The sequence below is a fragment of the Ochotona princeps genome, chromosome 1 (genome assembly GCF_030435755.1).
Source record: "Ochotona princeps isolate mOchPri1 chromosome 1, mOchPri1.hap1, whole genome shotgun sequence".
Lineage (NCBI taxonomy): Eukaryota > Metazoa > Chordata > Mammalia > Lagomorpha > Ochotonidae > Ochotona > Ochotona princeps.
Window position 1 is genome coordinate 12,665,291 of NC_080832.1, and position 18,560 is coordinate 12,683,850.

Sequence of the window (18,560 nt, forward strand, 5' to 3'; positions counted from 1 at the left end):
GCACCCACGTGGGAGATCTGGGAGAGGCTCCTGGCTTCGAATCAGCTCAGCTCTGGCCGGTGTAACCACTTGGGGAGTGAATCATCAAATAGGAAATCTTCCTCCTTGTCTGTCCTCCTCTCTGTATATCTGACTTTGCAGTAAAAATAAATAAATCTTAAAAAAAGAATGAGCAGATTCATAAAACCAGGGTCTTGGCACAATGTTTAAACATAGTCAGACAGTGGTAGTGTTTACAATAAAGTATCTCCAATAAAATTTATACTTGATTAGTAACTAGTAACTAAGATAATGACAATAGCGAGATACTTTGAGGGAGGGCATGTTTTTGTTAGCCAGTCATAGAATGAAGCAGGCATTCTTACTTAATGTATGTTGGCGCCCACAGTACCTCGTCTGCTTCTGCATGTGTGCCCACTAATATTTGCCATTATTAACAGTTTCTGACCAGCTATCTTTGCAGTCTGGTAAGGCTGTTTTCTGCAAATTTTAGGAGATGTGGTGGTCTTCTGAAATACTTACTTTTAACAGTTTAGGCCATGCAATGACCCACAATATGGTACAGCATCCCGAGCAATGCCACAACCACCGTATCAAATGCCTGCACATCAATGCTGATTGTTTTTCAAAACTATCTGATATAGGTCCAGCTTTTCAGGACTCATCAGCAAGGCATGTTTCTACATGGTAGGGCTACTGTGTTTTTTTTTTAATTATTTCATTTTTATCTGAAAGGCAAAGTTACAGAGAGAAGATTTCTTTTATATGCTGGCTCACTCCCCACACAGCCACAGTGTCCAGTGAGCCACCATCTGCTGCTTTTCCAGCCATAATCTGGTAGCCAGAGTGGAAATAGAGCAACCAGGGCATGAATCAGTGCCATATGGGATGTTGACACTTAAGGCAGAGTAGTAGCTTGCTATGCCACCTCGCTGGCCCCACTAGCTGTGTATTTATTATGCCTGTGCAGTAATCAGATTTCTAGATATACACTTACAGGTTGGAGGTAATGAACACATAACTATGTAGCAAACCAGTGACAGTGTTGCAATTCAATATTATGACTCCCAAGCAGTCTCAAGCTGCTGTATGAAATTCTGCAGACTGACCAAGTTAAACAAAAAAGCCTTGTTTTTTCAGCCCAGTGTGGTAGCTTAGTGGCTGAAGTCCTTGCCTTGCACACACCAGTTTCCCACGTGGGCATCAGTTTGCCGTGTGGGCGGCAGTTTGCGTCCCAGCTGCTCCACTTCCCTTCCAGTTCCCTGGACTGGCCAGGTTCTTGGGACCTGGCACCGGCGTGGGAAACCTGCAGGAGTCTCCTGGCTCCAGGCTTAAGATTTTCTCAGCTCCAGTTGTTGTGGTCGCTTGGGGAGTGAGCCAAAGGATGGAGAATCTTGCTCTGTGTCTCTCCTTCTCTCTGTCAGTCAGCCTTTCCAATGAAAATAAGTAAATCTTAAAAAAATGTTTTTCAGAGTTCTTGAGGCTGAAAGTCTATGATAAACTTATCAAGAAATTCGAGGGCTTTTTTTCATGTTTTTGCTTTTAATTTTAATTTCTGATGAATATCTAACAGATCAGATGGAATTCTAAGAACACAGTGACATTTACTTCTTCCCTCTTATTCTCCCTCCCTCCCACCCTCCCTCCCTGTCATCCTCCCTGCTCCTATCTTATCCTCCTCCTCTCCTTGCTCCCTCGCTTCCTCCCTCCTTGCCTCCTATCTTCTCTTCCTCCTCTATCCTCCTTCCTCCTTCCCATCTATCCTCCCACCCTCCGTCCGTACCATCCTGCCCCCACCGCCTCCTGTCTCACCTCCTCTCATCGCTTTCTCCCTCCTTGCCTTCTGTCTTGTTCTCCCTTCCTTGTGTTCTGTCTTCCCTTCCTCCCTCTGTCTCGTTCTCCCTTCTTTGCCATACATCCTCCTTTGTTCTCTGGACCCTTCTTCAAAAAATGTTGAGATAGCATTCTCTAGACTTATGCCATAGTAAAAGGCTCAAGGCTTCACTGAATAATAAGTTTAACAAGTAAAAAAAGATAGTTTAGAAGGAACACAGATAATGGTTATAAAAAATAATTGAATAGACAGATGACCATTACACTCATACATTATAATCACATATCATAGTAGTACAATATCCTTAATGATTGATTTGACAGATATAAAACAAGCTTTCACAAAAATATATTTGCAGTACACACAGACATTTCTTGCTTTATTATTTTTTGTTTGCTTTTAAATTTTTTAGCTCCCACATTGAAGAGAGAAAATGTGTTTGTTTTTCTGGGTCTGGTTTACTTCCCACCATTTGTTATGTACCAGTTGAATCCATTTTTGTTGAAAATGATAGAACTCAATTTTTTATAGTCAATTAGTATTCCATTGGGTATATATACATAAGTGTATGTACTTATATCTGTATAGATATATACCTTTTTTGTCCACTTACCTGATGGACACTTTGATTGATTCCACATTTGGGGTGTTGAAAATAGCACTGTTAGAACCGTGGTGCAGTAGGTATCTCACGCATTGTGGTCATACCCTTTGGGTAGATACAGTAGTAGGCTTGCTGCTTCATGCTACTGCCTTCCAATGTGCCAGAAAATCTGATTTCTTGGTGTGAATGTCTTCCTAGCTTGAAGTTGAGCACTCTTTTCATTTCCCTTCACATGTAGATGGTCTCCCTCCCTCTTTGTGAAGGGATCCTAGTCAAACCCATCATCATATGCTTCTCTCATTACTTTATCTAAACACAATTGTCTCCCCATCACTGCCTTTTGTGGTGACCAAAATATTTGCACAACAACTCTCATCGAGATGTGAGAATGCTGAATGCTTTCATGTCATTATTCATTCAGCAAATACTCATACTAAGAACCTATTATGTAATAAGGTTTGTGGATATAGCGGTGAGCCAGTATAGATCATTACAAACCAAAAGTATAGCAGAAAAGGCAGCTATGTGATATACTTGTGATAAGTTCCTTCAAGGCTAAGCATAGGAAGTTCACAGAAAGGAAGCACAACCAATTGCGCAGATAATCTGAAGGAGGGCTTGAGAAGTAGCTTGAGGCTGGGTAAGTAAAAGAACCAATGCTTCCAAAAATTGGCAGGATGAACAAATGCACTGTGCTTCTAAATCTATATTGTGAAATACATAAAATTTATTCACATGATTAAGTAAAATAATAAAATGCATATCAAAACAACGGGACAGTTCAGAATACATGAAGTCAGTGGTTTTGAGAGTGGATTGACAACAAAGAAAGCAGTTGGTTAAAGAACAGGCATAAAGAGAGTTTGGGCATTGTTTTGTAGGAAATGTGAGACATTGAAGAACATAAGGGAGAAGGAAATGTATCTGATCCTAAACCTCATCTCCTGTGAGTTTAATTGGCATTCCTTTGTATGTCAGTTGGTTTTTTTCAAGTGCACACTTAATGTTCTTTTCCTTATTTGGATTGAAGAGAGCTTGATTATCATGTGTTGTGGTGAAGATCACTTTTGGTCGACCCTGTTGGGAGTTCTGTGCCCTTCTTGGATCTTGTTTCCCAATTCTTTCTCTAGATTAGGGAAATTTTCATTAAATACATTTGTAAACCCAACTTACCTTTCTGCACCTTCTGGGACTCCCATAATTCTTATATTTGGCCTTTTAATGGTGTCTTTCAATTCTTGAATGCTTTTTTTGGCCTGATCCAGCTCTGCTTCCAGCTTTTTGTTTGTTTCCCCCTGGTGACAGGAAATATCTTCCAATTCTGAGATTCTTTCTTCTGCTTGCTTCATTCTATTTTGGAGACACTCCATTGTGCTTTTAATGTGCTCCACGGTATTCTTCATTTCTGATATATCAGCTTTCATTTGATTCCTTTCCACTGTGACATATTCCTTGAATTCCTTGAATGCCTGCTTTACGTGCTTCTCATTGTTGAAGAGAAGCTTTATAACAAGTGTTTTAAATTCTGTATCTACCATTTTCTTAATGTGTTCCTCACTGAACTTGGAGGTTGGCAAAGGGTTTTGCTCCTTTGCAGGGGAGTCTTCAGTAATATTCATTGTGCCTCTGTCTCTTTTGGTCATTGTACATCTGGTTATCAGATTCTTCTCCTTGGGGCAAGTTTCTAAGCTATTTCACCCACAAGTCTACAGTTTGATTTTGCTTATTGCAGCTGGTACACGGCTCTTTGTTCGCAGTCACTTGTGCCACTCCCTTCAGCAAGTTCCAGGTCTGGGTTCTTATGTTGTATTTCCACCATGGTCTCCATAGCCCCAGGTCCTGGCTCACCAGTCTCTACCTCCTGTGATACTGTGCTGAGACTACATCATTGTCTGTACAATCTTTCACCCACTTCCAGTTGGAGCAGGTCCCAGGATTAGGGAGACACCAGATGTTCTATATAGCTAGATTGTTGGTGGTGCTGCTCTTGCCAGAACCTGTTGGCTGTTAGCTTTGAGGGCCACACGGACCTATTTTGACCCAAACGATGCCATAGTCAGTATTATTTTCCTGTGGGACCAGTGTAATGCACTGAGCTCAGTGAGTTCTTGCCAAGCTTAGCACATGCACAGCTCATTGTTGTCCCCTGGAATCTTAAATTTGTGCCACACCATACGAAACAGTGCCTGATGTGTCACCACTAGAGTTCTTGACCTGCTGGCCGTCAGGTCTGAGGGCTACCCGGACCTGTTCCTGGGTCGAACCTGCAGGATGCCACATTGCTGCATTTCACTGAGTCAAAAATGTGTTCACTCCTATCCCAGTGCATGCACAGTCATGCCAGAAGCCCTCGCCTCCCTGAACAAAATGGCACCTAATTCGGCTCTAGGAGGCAGACTGGGCTGTGAAATCCACCCTGTTCCCAGACCGCCCACCCAGGGCCTGCTGCTTTGTCTCTGCTCCTGGTCAAATTAAACAGATCAGGAAAAGCAGTTCCCTGTCTGGGTTCACCTCCTGAGCTCCCGGCAAACATCCCCTCCCACCCCGTTGCTGGTGGAGTTCAGATCGCTTTTTGCTGAATGCTGTTGGGGCACCAGCTGCTGCAAAACTACACTGCCGTGTCTGCTGCCCACCCCTACCATACCTGCCAGTCTCCAGGCACCCCCTCTGCCATTGCTCTGTCCTCCCCTACATCCTGGAATGTGCCCTGTCTGCTTCACACTGGCCAACAGTTCTCCATCTGTTCAAACGTGTCCCCACCCCATCCTCCATCTCAATTCTTCCCATTGTGAGACTCTTAATGAACTAAGACAAGGACAGAAAGAATTTAAAAATGTGTAATAATTCACCCCAGAAATCATACTTTGTTGTTCTAATGTTGTGTTAAAATATAAAATAATGCTGAGAACATTAACTTAATTACTTACAGTGTATTTACACATATACATGTATTTATAACAAAGCATAGAATAATTTTATAATTTAACTGTATATAACTGATTTGTTAATTACACTTTCATGAAATTGGAAAATAAGTCTACTTGTATAGATTTGTAATCATAAGTATACTCAAAATTTATTCCAGATATAACAGAAAAGATTACAAAAATCACTTCAAAATAAGCATTTATTTATAGTATAAATTTATAGCATAGATGCAAGTCTCATACATAAATTTATACTTATCAAAAATTTTTCAAAATCGCTTCTTTAGAAATAGATTTCATTTGTGCACACACTCATTCATGAGGCATTTTTAATTGCTAGCTGGGTGCTGCTCCGGGTGCTGAGAATGGAGCAGTCAACAAATCAGAAAAAAATAATCCCTGCGTGATGCTGGTTATATCTTCATGGGGGAGAAAGCAAAGAAGGTAAAGATGCTGTCCTGTTGACCCATCTGAAGAGGCACTAGGGCAGGAGGACAGAGACTAGCTGGAGGTCTTGCAAATCATGCAGGCAAAGGACTTGGGCCGAAGTGGTGCTGGTGCAGGTAGTGAAGGTGAGTGCATTCTGGACGAATTTTGAAGATAAAAAGGTTTATCAAATGATCAGATTTGGAGTGTGGGTCTGAGTCAGGACAACCCCAGCTTACTGGGAGAGTTATACCTAGTGAGGAAGTACTTTGTTGCACCTGGATGCTAAGAGCAAGGTTTTCCTGAACGGATGTCCTCCAGTAGCTGGGGTGCAGGGCAGTTATTGTCGGTGGGCTGTTTATTCAGAATGGAATGAAACAATCAGGGAAGTGGAAAGGATTAGGCTGTCACAGGAAACAAATAATGGGAGTTCTCCACCTTTGCCAAGGAGAGGTGGAAAATCATCACGGTGGTGTGTTTTCAAAGGGATTGAGAGAAACAACCTTTTTAGATGGTTTGATTTTGTCTCTGGGGATGTTGGGAATATGCCATTAAAATTTTCAAATAAATGACAGACTCTTGACATTAAAAATGTTTTACTTGGCTCCCATCAGTGGTGAGAATCATGACTTTCTTCATCATATCCAAGGCTGGTTTGACATTTTGAGGCATTTCGGTGTGGTGGGCAGTTTGCCAACCCCTTTGGAGGGAACTATGTACATGATCCACCTTCCTGCCCTTCCCACTCCTCTCTGTTCCTGTTAGTTCACTTGTTCCCACCCAGAAAATAGTCGTCACAGCAAGCAAAAACTCTGGACTAATCCTGGGGTGGGAGTTCTTCACAGTGCAGTTTCTCTTAGCCTGTGAGATAGCTCCTGTGAGATAACTCCTGATGGGAATTTCCGTCAATTGGAGTTGGTGATATGTTTCAGGCCCGCATCAGTGCACACTGTCCACGTGGTTATAGCGTGTACCACAGGCACCTTCTGAGCCCCCTTGCCTTCACATCCCTCAACACACAGAGGCAGCTTTGTGAATATTTTAGGCCAAGACTATGCATTATGTTTAGCAGCCAAGACTGTGTACAAACGTGTACCCAAACTGAAATAAGTAGTTATCTGTGACAAGTGCATTTCCTGTAGGCATTTTCTAGCTGAGTTTTGTTTGAATCAGTGGCTCTGCAACAATCACGAATATTAAATCATTTGACATGTATTTCATATTTTAAATTTTAATTAGTTTTTAATAGATTCATGTGATTTATAGATAAAATCCCAAGAATATAATGGTGTTCCCTATCGCTTGCCTTTTGCCCCTTCTGCTTTCCCTCCCAACTTTTTCCATCTCAGCTTCTTACTATTTTTGAGATTACATACTTTAAATTTTGTGTTGCAGTAAAAAGGCCTAATTCTTCACTGAATAAGTTTAACACATGAAAAGCATAAAGACAACAAGTAGTGGAAACACAGACAATGGCTACAGACAGTAATTGAGTGGAAAAGTGGTCATTTCATCCAGACAGTTAAGTTTAAAGTCAGCGCACATCACTGGAGTGTAGTAACAGGGCAATCTTGACCATTGGTTTCACAAAGCCTTACAAAAACCAAAGCTCCTCAAAACTGTATTTGTAGCAACACCAATAGATATTTCTGTTCTTTTTAATACATTTTCACTCCCACATGAAAGGGAGAACAGGCAATATTTGTCTTTCTGAGTTTAATTTGATTCAACCTGATGTCATCTAGTTGAGTCAATTTTGCTACAAATGGTAAAATTTTGTTTCTTTTTGAAATAGCCAGATCATTTTTCATTGTTATATATGACACATTCACCTAATGGACACCTGGGCAGACTCCAAATTTTGACTGTTGGGGAGAGTGCTTTCATAAGCATTGTTGCTCAGGAATCTCTCTGCTTCACTGTATCAGTTCCCCACATCCTCGCCAGCAAGTGTTGGTGGTATTATGTATGTGTGCCATCCTTACTGGAGTTAGGTGGTACCTCATTGTAGTCTTCATTTGGATTTCCCTTATTGCCAGGGAACTTGAGCATTTTTTCATATGCTTGTTTGCCATTTGGGTTTGTTCTTTTGTGAAATGTCTGCCCATTTCCCATGCCCATTTCTTGAGCAGTTTGTTTGCTCTGGTGTTTTGGTTTCTCTGGAGATCTTTGTATATTCTGGAGATCAGCCCTCTATCTCTTATGTAGTGTGCAAAGATCTTCTCCCATTCTGTAGGTTGTTTTTTTTTACTTTGTTGATTGTTTCTCTAGCTGTACAGAAGCTTCTTAGTTTGATGAGGTCCCAATTGTTTATTTTGGTCTCGATTTCTACTGCTTTTGGAGTCTTTTTTAGGAAGTCAGGGCCTACCCCTAAGTGTTGCAGTGTGTTTCCAACATTTTCTTCCAGAAGTTTGAAGGTTTCTGGATGTAGGTTTAGGTCTTTGATCCATTTAGATTCTATCTTGATGGACCCTTGAGGATATTATGCTAAGAAATGTAAGTGAATCACAAATTGACAAGTACTCCTCTGTTGAAGACAGTTGAATCATTGAACATAAGGTGGAGTGATGGATACCAGTGGCTGAGAACAGGAAATGAGGAGTTGGCATTTAATGAGCTGCATTTCAGGCTTATAAGATTAAGCCGTCCTCTCTTCTGCAAGATGATGTAGAAATATGTAACATTACTGAATGGTACATTTGAAATGATGAAGATGGTAAATTGTATATTCCTATACCATGACTAAAATTTCAAAATTGAGTTTGAAAAGTGCACTAAGTTTCTTCTGAACATGCATTCTCCCACCTTACAGAAGCAATTTATTTTTGGTTGCTAATAAGAATCTCATAACTGAATGAGAGTGGGAAGGCAAGGAGCTGTAAATTGTTCCACTCAAAACATTGTTTGCAAAATAATAAGAAATAATACACACATGTTGCTTGCACTGTTTTGTTGCAAGTAAGAAATAAACCTTTGATGATTTAACTAAGTAGGAAAAAATTGGTTGAGGGCCTGGTGCTATGGCTTAGTGGCTAAAATCCTTGACTGGCATATGTCCGGATTCCATATGGGTGCTTGTCCTGGCTGCTCCACTTTCCATCCAGCTCCCTGCCTATTCCCTGAGAAAGCAATAGAGGATGGCCCAAAGCCTTGGAACTCTGCACCTGCACAGGAAACCTGGAGGAGGTTCCTGGCTTCTGGCTTTGGACTGACTTAGTTCAGACCTTTGCAGCCACTTGGGGAGTGAATCAGTGAATGGAAAATTGTTCTGTCTGTTTCTGCTCTCTGTAGATCTGCCTTTCCAGTAAAAATAAATAAATCTTAAAAAACAAAAAAAATTAGCTGAAAGGATACTGGATGTCTCACTCTCAAGGAGAAGCCCTGGGCAGGAAAAAGTTAATTCAACAGTTCTCTGTTGCTCAGCTCCTGTACAATGCAAAGGACTATCCTTTTTGGAACTGCCCTTGATTGGCTTCGGAGATCTTTTTACTACTTGGAATATTGTGCTGGACGTTGGTGTTTTCCTGTGCCTGAAGTCTTGAACCAATTATGTAATAAACTCTGGTTTAGGATGCCATAGGACTTCACTGAACTTTAGCACTTTGATCATATCTTGGCAGATGCATCCTGTAATTGTGGTTAATACCTCTTCTTACTGGTGGTGATGGTGCTTACAGGAGAAGGCTGGTGATGATAAAGAGAAAGCTGCGTTAGCTAGGTAGCAGATGTCAAGGTGGAACGTGCCCTCAGTGAAGATGTTGGATGCTGACATTTGAGTTTGTTCAGTGGGCAGCACCTTGCAGATGTTTTCACACAGTCACTGCTGGGAAAGCTAAGTGCCTCGCTGTGTGACTGCAAAGGAAGAAGCTTCACTTGTGGAAGCTTGTGTGTGTTTTTTCCTGTGTAGTCTCCCTTGGCCTGTTTTAGTGTTATGTTCTGCTGTAATTATCTCTAACCACATGTGTTGGTGATGTGAATTATAAGTAGTCACCAAGACAGTATGGTTCTAGGGCTCTCTGCGTACTCGTGAATCCAGCCTTGAGAAGGCAGAGTCAGAATGGCTCTGGGATCTCAGCACCAAGACCTGATGACATTTGTCCTTAAATCACAGTCATAGAAAAATTGAGGGTCAGTTGTGGTAGCCTATTGTCTAAAGTCCTCACCTTGCATGCTCTGGGATCCCATATGGGCACCGGTTCATGCCCTGGCTGCTCCACGTCCCATCCAGCTCCCTGCTTGTGGCCTGGGAAAGCAGTTAAGGATGGATCAAAACCTCGGGACCCCCTACCTGCTTGGGGGGGTCTGGAAGAAACTCCTGGCTCTTGGCTTCAGATCAGCTCAGCATTGGCTGTTGAGGCCACTTGGGGAGTGAACCAGCAGATGGAAGCTCTTGACTCTGTGCTTCCTGCTCTCTGTAAATGTGACTTTCAAATAAAAATAAAAATTGGATCCCAAACATCTTCTGGATCTAGTCACAGAACTGGATGGGCCCAGCTGAGCTCAGTAAGATTGTCAAGAATGCAGTGTGATGGATATTGACCAATGAGGATGTTGAGTATTGGGCTCACTTATGTCAGTGCTAGTATGTACTTACACATATGCTTCCATAGTCGCTGCACAGTGTTTATTAAATCTAATGCAGCCATTTGGAAAGTGAACCAGCAGCTGGAAGATCTTTCTTTCTCCATATGTTTATAACTCTACATTTTTTTGCTATTTTTTATTATTTTTTGACATAGTTCCACAGATTCTGGGATTTCTCTTTCCTCTTTTCCAAATTCCTTCCCCCCACTGATTTCCTCTATATCATTACAATTGTATAGTCCTTCACAAGGAGTTTAAATCCATCATTCTCCTATTTAAGTGTATCCTGATATTGTAGATATGGACCATGGCAGAGCATTCAACATCCTATTTTCGAGATATGTACAGATGCACACTGCATTTTATCTTCACTTCTCAATATGGTAGTTTATTAGCTAGTTATTATACCACCCCTTGAAGGAAAATCCATAAAAGAAAGTCAACAACAGGAAGAGAAATAGAAAAATGACCTGAAGTTAAATAACATGCTACTGTGTTGCTGAAGAAATGAAAAAGAAAAGAAAAAACTTTCTTGAAGTAAATGATGCTACTGTATGACCTATGAGTCTGTGAAGAATTTAGTAAGAGAAACATATTGAAGAAGTGAAAATAAAAATATAGAAACCCATGGTACATAGTAAAAACAATATTGAAAAGGCCATTGAGCTTGTATTTTGTAAGGAGGTTGCCTTATAGAAAGAACACATATTTGTCCTTTTGGGATTGATTTATTTCACTGAACATAATGCTCTCTAGTTGGGACTGTTTGGTTAAATAAATCCTTCAATGGCATGATACTTGTAGACTAGTAGAGAGAGATAAGATTATTCCCTTACCCGGCCCCTCACCCTGCCACACCACCACACACAAATGTAAGTTACACAAAATGCTAGAACTTAGTTTATGTTCCCCCAAATAGGAAAAGGTCAGAGATAATCTGTGTATATCTGGATTGCATAAAGTTAATAAGAACCCTTTTACCTCTTGTAAATCCTAACAGACAATGAGTGAGTCTCATTTTGTGTTATCATTGGAGCTGCTATAGCAAAATAGAAAGGAGGAGCAGAAATGAAGAAAACTGTTGAATGTGTCTCACGAGCAGATTTCAAAGGGAATAGCCAGGCATGCGCAGCTCTTTAGCATCATCGTATACGTATTTTTCCTGAGGTTCTAGACATGGTCAGAGACCAGAAAATCTTTTTGAGCCCAAATGTAGGATTAAGTCTAGGTTGAAGAGAGATTATTTTTTTTCTGTTTTAGTTTTATGACACGGTACCGTAGGCTCTGGGATTTCCCTTACGTCCTCTGCAGATTCGCTCCCCCCACTGATTTTCCCCATATTATTATAATAGTATAACACTTCCTAAGCTGTCAGAAGTCCATCTTTGAAAGGAGAGCACTGAAGGAAGTATACACTCTTTCGTTTGCACCCTTCTCCATCTCCCTCAATGAGCAGAAGATACATCTTCAACTCAGCATGAAATGCTTTGATTCTACTGTGGTGAAACCAAACATGCCTAGAAGGACAGGGAGGAATATTATTCTCCCAAATGCTATAGAAAAGGAAGAGCTTGTCATAATTTCACAGTATAAAAGAAAAGTGCAATCTTGAGGAGTGTTTGATTTCAGTCTAATGACTAAAAACAATAGGAACAAAGTCCCACAGTTATTTTCCGTTAAGACAGGCTTCAGTCCATCAACTTCCTTTCTAACTGTTTTCAGCTCCAACGCTATGACCCTAGTCCTACCAAAGCAATCACACTGGTGCAGCAGTCACTTGACCCTATGACGGGAGAAACATTTTAGTGGAAAGATGATCTATTAAAACAACATTACAAAAAAATAAATGCAATCACAATAACAAAAGTCTTTTCTAGTTGGTTGTCATATAGAAATAGTACCTTACACAAGATTCAATGGTGAAAATATCCAATAATGACTAAAATTGTGTGTTCTGTTTGTTTTTGTTTTTGCAAATGGACCACATTTCTGGTTTCACACACTGTTTGGATTCAGTCAGTCAGCTAGCTATATGTGAGTTCCTGCTCAGCATGTGCTCAAATATGTCTAGTGGAGCACACTTACTGAAAAGAAGGATTCAACAACTGCATGTCTGCAGATCAATGTAGTAGTTGTCATTTTGTAAAAATCAGAGGACTCATGATTGAGTTTGATGAACAGACACAGTCTGCAAGCACAGAGGGTGAGTGTGTGAGCTTTGAGTTAGCCAGGCTGGTCACATGGGGTGAGGAGTATCTGTGAAAGAATAGTGCAATAGGCGGGGAGGTGAATAGGCTATTGGACTGCGGGGCAGGAGCCCAGGGAAGCACTGTGCCAAGGAGTAGCTTCAGAGAAAAAGGGTAGAGGTTCAACATCAGAAGGGAAAAGAGGAAAATGGGCAAAGCAGAGGTGGGGGGTGTCAAGGAAAATGTTCCTACACGAGGGAGACAGCAGTGTGTACCTACAGGCAGAGCAGGCCCAAACAAGTGCAACATAATAGGAGAATGGAGCTGGGGTAGGAGAAAACATTTGTTGCAGAAATGTGGGATAGGATTTGTCTGAATCTTTATTATTTTGTGGAAATGTCCTACTTTAATTGTACCTGTGGATACAGATTAACAATGCATAAAAACAGACTTCACATGAACTCATTTTGGTATTTTCCTCATTGTTTTATTTTCTATAAATAACGAGATTACAAATGAACACCTTGAGAGACAAATAGACCACATTTTATGACTATGTAGTTTTATTATACAAAATGTTATATTGATGACATTTATTTTGAGTAATTTTATTTATAACCTTAGGATGTATGGTTATTACATTTTTTTGCTATGTAAGTAAGATGGTGTGTGAGTGGTGGAATTTAAATGAAAGCTATTAAAAGTAAAAACTTATTTTTGAACATGTGTTTGACAGCATGAGCACAAAATGTGTTCAGCTGCTCATTTCGTAAGGAGAAAAAAATAGATTTTAAAATAGAATGGTACCATTCAGAGATGGAAAATCATGCAGTCAAAAGAGATATATAAATGGTCCAATCAGTGGGTGGGAAAAAGTCACATTTCAATAAAACATTTGATGAGTGAGTATTTCTACATAGAACATATTTTCCTTTTTTAAAGAAAGGAAGTTGAAAATCAGAAATCTAAACATTAGGCCTTCAACAAAATTCCGTGAAAATAAAGAAACTTATAGAGCTTCAACTCAGGTGGTAAATGGAAAAAAATATGATTCTGTAAGAATTTGATTATCTGTTAATCAGCATTAACATCATTGCTGCCTTAGTTTATCATAAGCCAGTATCTCAGAAGGTTTGATGAACTCCAGTACAGTAAGTATTTTAATATCCTTTTAAAATCCTTCATACAAAAGAAAAATCCCTAGCAAATTTGACCATGACTTTGGATTACTTTCCCAGCAGTGCATTATTATTTTTTTGTGATCATCAGTCTGCTCTTGGGATGATGGTCCTTGGGATTCAATTCCACCCTCAAAAAGTTTCCTAGGTTCCGCCTGGAGGGAAGCTGACCACAGCCAAGTGTCCCACAGAAAGCTGAGGTCTGTGGTTCAGCACTGAGCTGTGGCAAGTTGTGGTGAACGTGCCCTTGCAAGGGCTGTGGCTGGAGAGGCCACAGTAAAGTTGCTTCTAAAGCAAAATATCTGTTTCAAGAAAAAATCTCATGTCTGTGTTAAGGGTCTAGCGTTGGAATTGTCTGAGTTTTCTGATGTGAGTTTTATCGACACTTTTTTTAAAAGTAAATTTCCACAAGGGTTCTATAATTTTATTAATGTATCATGTAATGCATTTACATACAGGTACTGATCAAGTAACCATAATTAGAATTTGCATATCCTTACCATGTATTTATGTTTGAGGTCTTGAGCGCCTCTCTTCTAGTTCCTGACATGATATGGAACAGCTCACTGAGGACTGTAGTTCTCCTGCTGTTTTGTGTAACACTGAAATTTGTTCTTACACTGCTTGATTTTTCTTAGAGTTATCAATAAGCTACTGGCAATGTTAACTAACATGAAGAACTAGGTACGTAGAAATTCCTTTTGCAGATTCCACCACATGAATAGCCAGGATTAGAGGGAGACTTCTTTGCTTGCTTTTTTCTTTTCTTTCTTCTTTTCATTTTTTACTTTGACTTTTTTCGTCTGATTTTTTTTTAGCGGAAACCTCCCATGGCGGTGGATGACCTTTTTGAAGACATGAAAGATGGTATTAAGCTGCTTGCTCTCTTGGAGGTCCTGTCTGGGCAGAAACTGGTAAGAATTCTTTTTCCGGATTGGTAGTGTCAAATTCTTCCCACTTGGAATTTGGGAATGCATTATTGTGAGCATAAGGAATTCTGTCTGCAAAAGAGACTCTGGTCTTACGGAAGCGCTGGGCTTCTGGCCACTTGAGGGGCATGGAATACATTTCCCTTCTGGTTTCTTCACACTCCTAGTGGATTTAAAACAGGACTCTATATCTAAGAGTAGTAACTGTTGTGTCAGGATTTTGTCTAGGAAGATGAGTTGCAAATTCACATCTACTTCACCTTGTCTGCTTAAATGGATTGTTAGTTTGTGGCTGCGTATTTATGTAGCTGTGTGTTTTCATGGTAGCAGTTTCATATTCTAGCTAACATTCTCCCCCATCAGTCATTCATAACAGGAACAGCATGTTCAGGATTATTTGTTTTTATGTTCTGTGAGGCAGCAGAATGGAAAACAACCTTGTCAGTAAGCTGTAAAATATATTTCTCGTATATTTTCGAACAATAAAATATTTTTTCTTGCTCATGTATTTTTTTCAGAGCAGCAGTGTGATAAACAGTATACAAATGTACATTACTTATAAATATTGCTTATTATAATTGGAAATGGGATTTCAGGAAATGGGGAGTAATATTTTTAAACTGTTGTATCTCAACAAGAACTACATGGTCAGTATGACTTAAATGACCAAGATTTTCAGATTATTTTTACTTGAACTGAAGTTTCCAGCTAATTTTGTGCAAACATTTCAAAAAAGCTCTGTAAATACTCTTTTTTTTAATGCAAATAATTTTGTGCAAATCATTTACATAGCTGGTTCACTTCACAACAAATGCTGTTGGAGCTTCATGTCCCATCCCCGCTCCCTTTGGATGTTAGACGTGTTGGCATGACATTTCATCCCAATTTAAGCGCTGCTAGTAACTTTCTGGGTTAACGATTCAGGGATTTTATCCCAGCCACAAATTACATTCCACACCCTGAAGGACCCTCAGACAGTGGACCAATTCTGAGACATATTGTACACAGGCCTATGTTTTACTTAAATTATTTACATAAGATAAATAAGCTTCATGTCATTCACGGTGGGGTTTAGGAGCATAGTAATACTTCCCGCCTCACCTTCTCTCCTGCCTACCTTACCAACCCTTACTCCATCTGCCTTGCAGGTGGCTGAAAGGCACCTGAAAGTTTCATAGGCGCTGGGAATCCCCCTGCCCCGCCCCACGCCCCTCCCCCCTAGTGGCTTCCTCCACCTTGATGCAGTATTACAGTTCAAATTCAATCAAGTTTCTTTCCTTGTAAACATATACCAAGTATAAAGTCCAGCTATTTATTGTCCAGATGGGTTGAACAGTCTCTTGGGGAGACCATTTCTGGTCTGTTGTTAGAGCTGGCAGAATATCATCCCATTCAACCAAGAGTCCCGACATAACATCAACAGCAATTTGCAACATTATGGAATTGACATGGTTGTGAGTAACCAGTGTGTTACAAAAAAAAAAAAAAAAAAAAAAACCAAGTTCTTAACCACAACCTATGATTAGCCCATTGACATTTCAGTTTTAGTTTTATATACAGAACCGACTGCTATATACCTTAAAATGGCTATAAGGTACCATTCAGCTGTCTCGTGTCTATTTCATTTTAAATACATCATGTTTTTTAAATCCATTGATGAGTATCTGTATTGATTCCGTATGTGAACACAATAAATAGGGGTAACAGCTCACTCTCTTACATGCTAATTTCATTTGGTTTGGGTAAATTCCCAGGAGTGGTGTCCTCCCAGTTTCTGAAGAATCTCTCCATAGTCCTCCATAGTGGTTAGACTGGTTGACATTGATGCCAACGGTGGATTACAGCTCCTTTCCCCCAAGTTACTTGCCAGAACCTGTTATTTTTGATTCTCTAAAGATAGCATTCTAACTGGATGAGATAAAATGTTGTTGTGATTTTAATTTGCATTTCCCTGATGGCCAGTGACCCTGAGCATCTTTTCATGTGGGAGGACTTCAGGTTTTGAAAATCTGTTCTTGGGCCAGCAGAAGCCTATGTGACTAATGGAGTAACAGAGTAGCTGAAAAAGGATGTGCTTATTAAATAAATAAATACATCGTCGAAAGTGCTAAGAGCATTCCTTCATGTATTTATAGACAATAACTAACCTTTATAGAAATGAAATAATGTTGGTTTCTCCCAAACGTTCCGTCAGCACATTTGAACTCATATTAATAGCCTTATATATATATATACATACATACATACATATAGCCATATATATACATATACGTGTGTGTATGTGTGTGTGTTAATTTTAATTATGATTTCCTCCAATTTTTGACTTTTCATAGCCTTGTGAACAAGGACGCCGTATGAAGCGAATCCACGCTGTGGCTAACATCGGCACAGCACTCAGATTCCTGGAAGGGCGGAAGGTAAGAGGAACAAGACACCAGGTACCTGAGAAGGTGTGGGCATGCTGTCTGAAGAGCATATGTAGCCACAGTACCAATGTAATGGTACTGAAATTGTATTTCCTTTTTCTTCGCTGTATTAATTCATTGAAATTGTTCCATAGGATAAAAATGCTCCACCCATTTGTTTATCCAGTTAGTATTTCAGTATGGACTCATCATGTTTATTTGATCTAATTGTTACATTACCATTGGTATGATTTTATTGCTTCTCCTGTTCTAGATTTGATCATTAAGAATTTTTTGTTCCCTGCACCATCCTGATGTGGTCCAAACCTTTATGAATCATGTTTCAATTTTCTAAAATGATAGATATTCCAGAATTATCTTACGTTTTTCCTACCCCAGGCCAGAGTTCAAGCACTTCTCTAAAGAGGATTTGTTCCTTTCATGGGCCAATAGATGATAACAGAAAACACAGTTTGGGTGTCTACCTATTGCTCCCAGTGTCAGTATTGCTTGGCCACCCCAGCAGGCAGTTCTAGAATGTGTATCTACTTACCAGCTTGGTTATATGTACACATCTGCTGGTCTCCTTCCCATGTGGGTGTGCTTGGTTATTTCCAGCTGACATGTCTGCATTGTATCCTAACTCAACCCCACAGCATTTATTCCAGCCCTACATGCCTGCTTTTATTTCTTAATGAAAAACCTGGTTCTAATCTACATTCACCTAGTTTTTCAGTTCTAGTATGCATAAAACAGTTTCAGACTTGCAAACCCAATGCCCTTTCACAAATAAATATACCACCTGGAAAATAACTTTCGCATACAGTTTTCTTTTTTGTCTTTAGTATTTCAAGATCTCTCAGCTCTAGATTAGTTCTGTTATTCTCCATCCCCTTCTGTGAGTTTGTGCTACTCATTTGTAGTACAATTATTTTCACTTGCTATTACTTGTACTCCATTTTGCCCTCCCACACAGGTACACATGTCCTGGTTGATTTTAATTATTTTGTTGAATGACACATTCCATGGGTTTCAGGGCATTAAGTTATGCTCAGGGAAGGCAGGAGGTCCTATCTTGTGCCCAGTACTCTATTCTCATTCCCAGGCCGTTAGCTCCAGTCGCCCCCTCCTGGTAACCAGATGCTAGTTTCCAAACTCCTTTCTCTATTTCCATTTGTGAAGTAGCTGTGTTTTCATATAATCCACTATTGTATTCATTAAGATGAGCATGTCATAGAGTATTTTGATTTTCCCATTTAGGAAATTGACCTAAGGCAGTTCATACAGATCATCATAATCACAGATTGTGTGGTATTCCATCTCCTAAATATGCCAGAGTTTATTTAATATCTCTCTGTCTCTCTCTGAATGGCCCTATAGACTCTTAATATTTTTCAAATACAGAAAATGATGCCATTTATAATTGTGCATAATTGCTTTAATATTAGAAATATCTAGTTAATGACAAATCATAATTGTGATTTCTG

The 18,560-nt window shown here is 39.8% G+C and overlaps 1 protein-coding gene across 1 annotated transcript in view; it reads left to right on the plus strand.

The window, feature by feature from the left end:
* The window catches only part of SYNE1 (spectrin repeat containing nuclear envelope protein 1), a 465,933-nt gene that overhangs the window by 84,526 nt on the left and 362,847 nt on the right, over positions 1-18,560 (plus strand). Inside the window, exons 4-5 of the mRNA XM_058663996.1 lie at positions 14,558-14,653; positions 17,002-17,085. Of these exons, the coding sequence (XP_058519979.1) occupies positions 14,558-14,653; positions 17,002-17,085 (180 nt within the window). The remainder of the gene's footprint in view (positions 1-14,557; positions 14,654-17,001; positions 17,086-18,560) is intronic.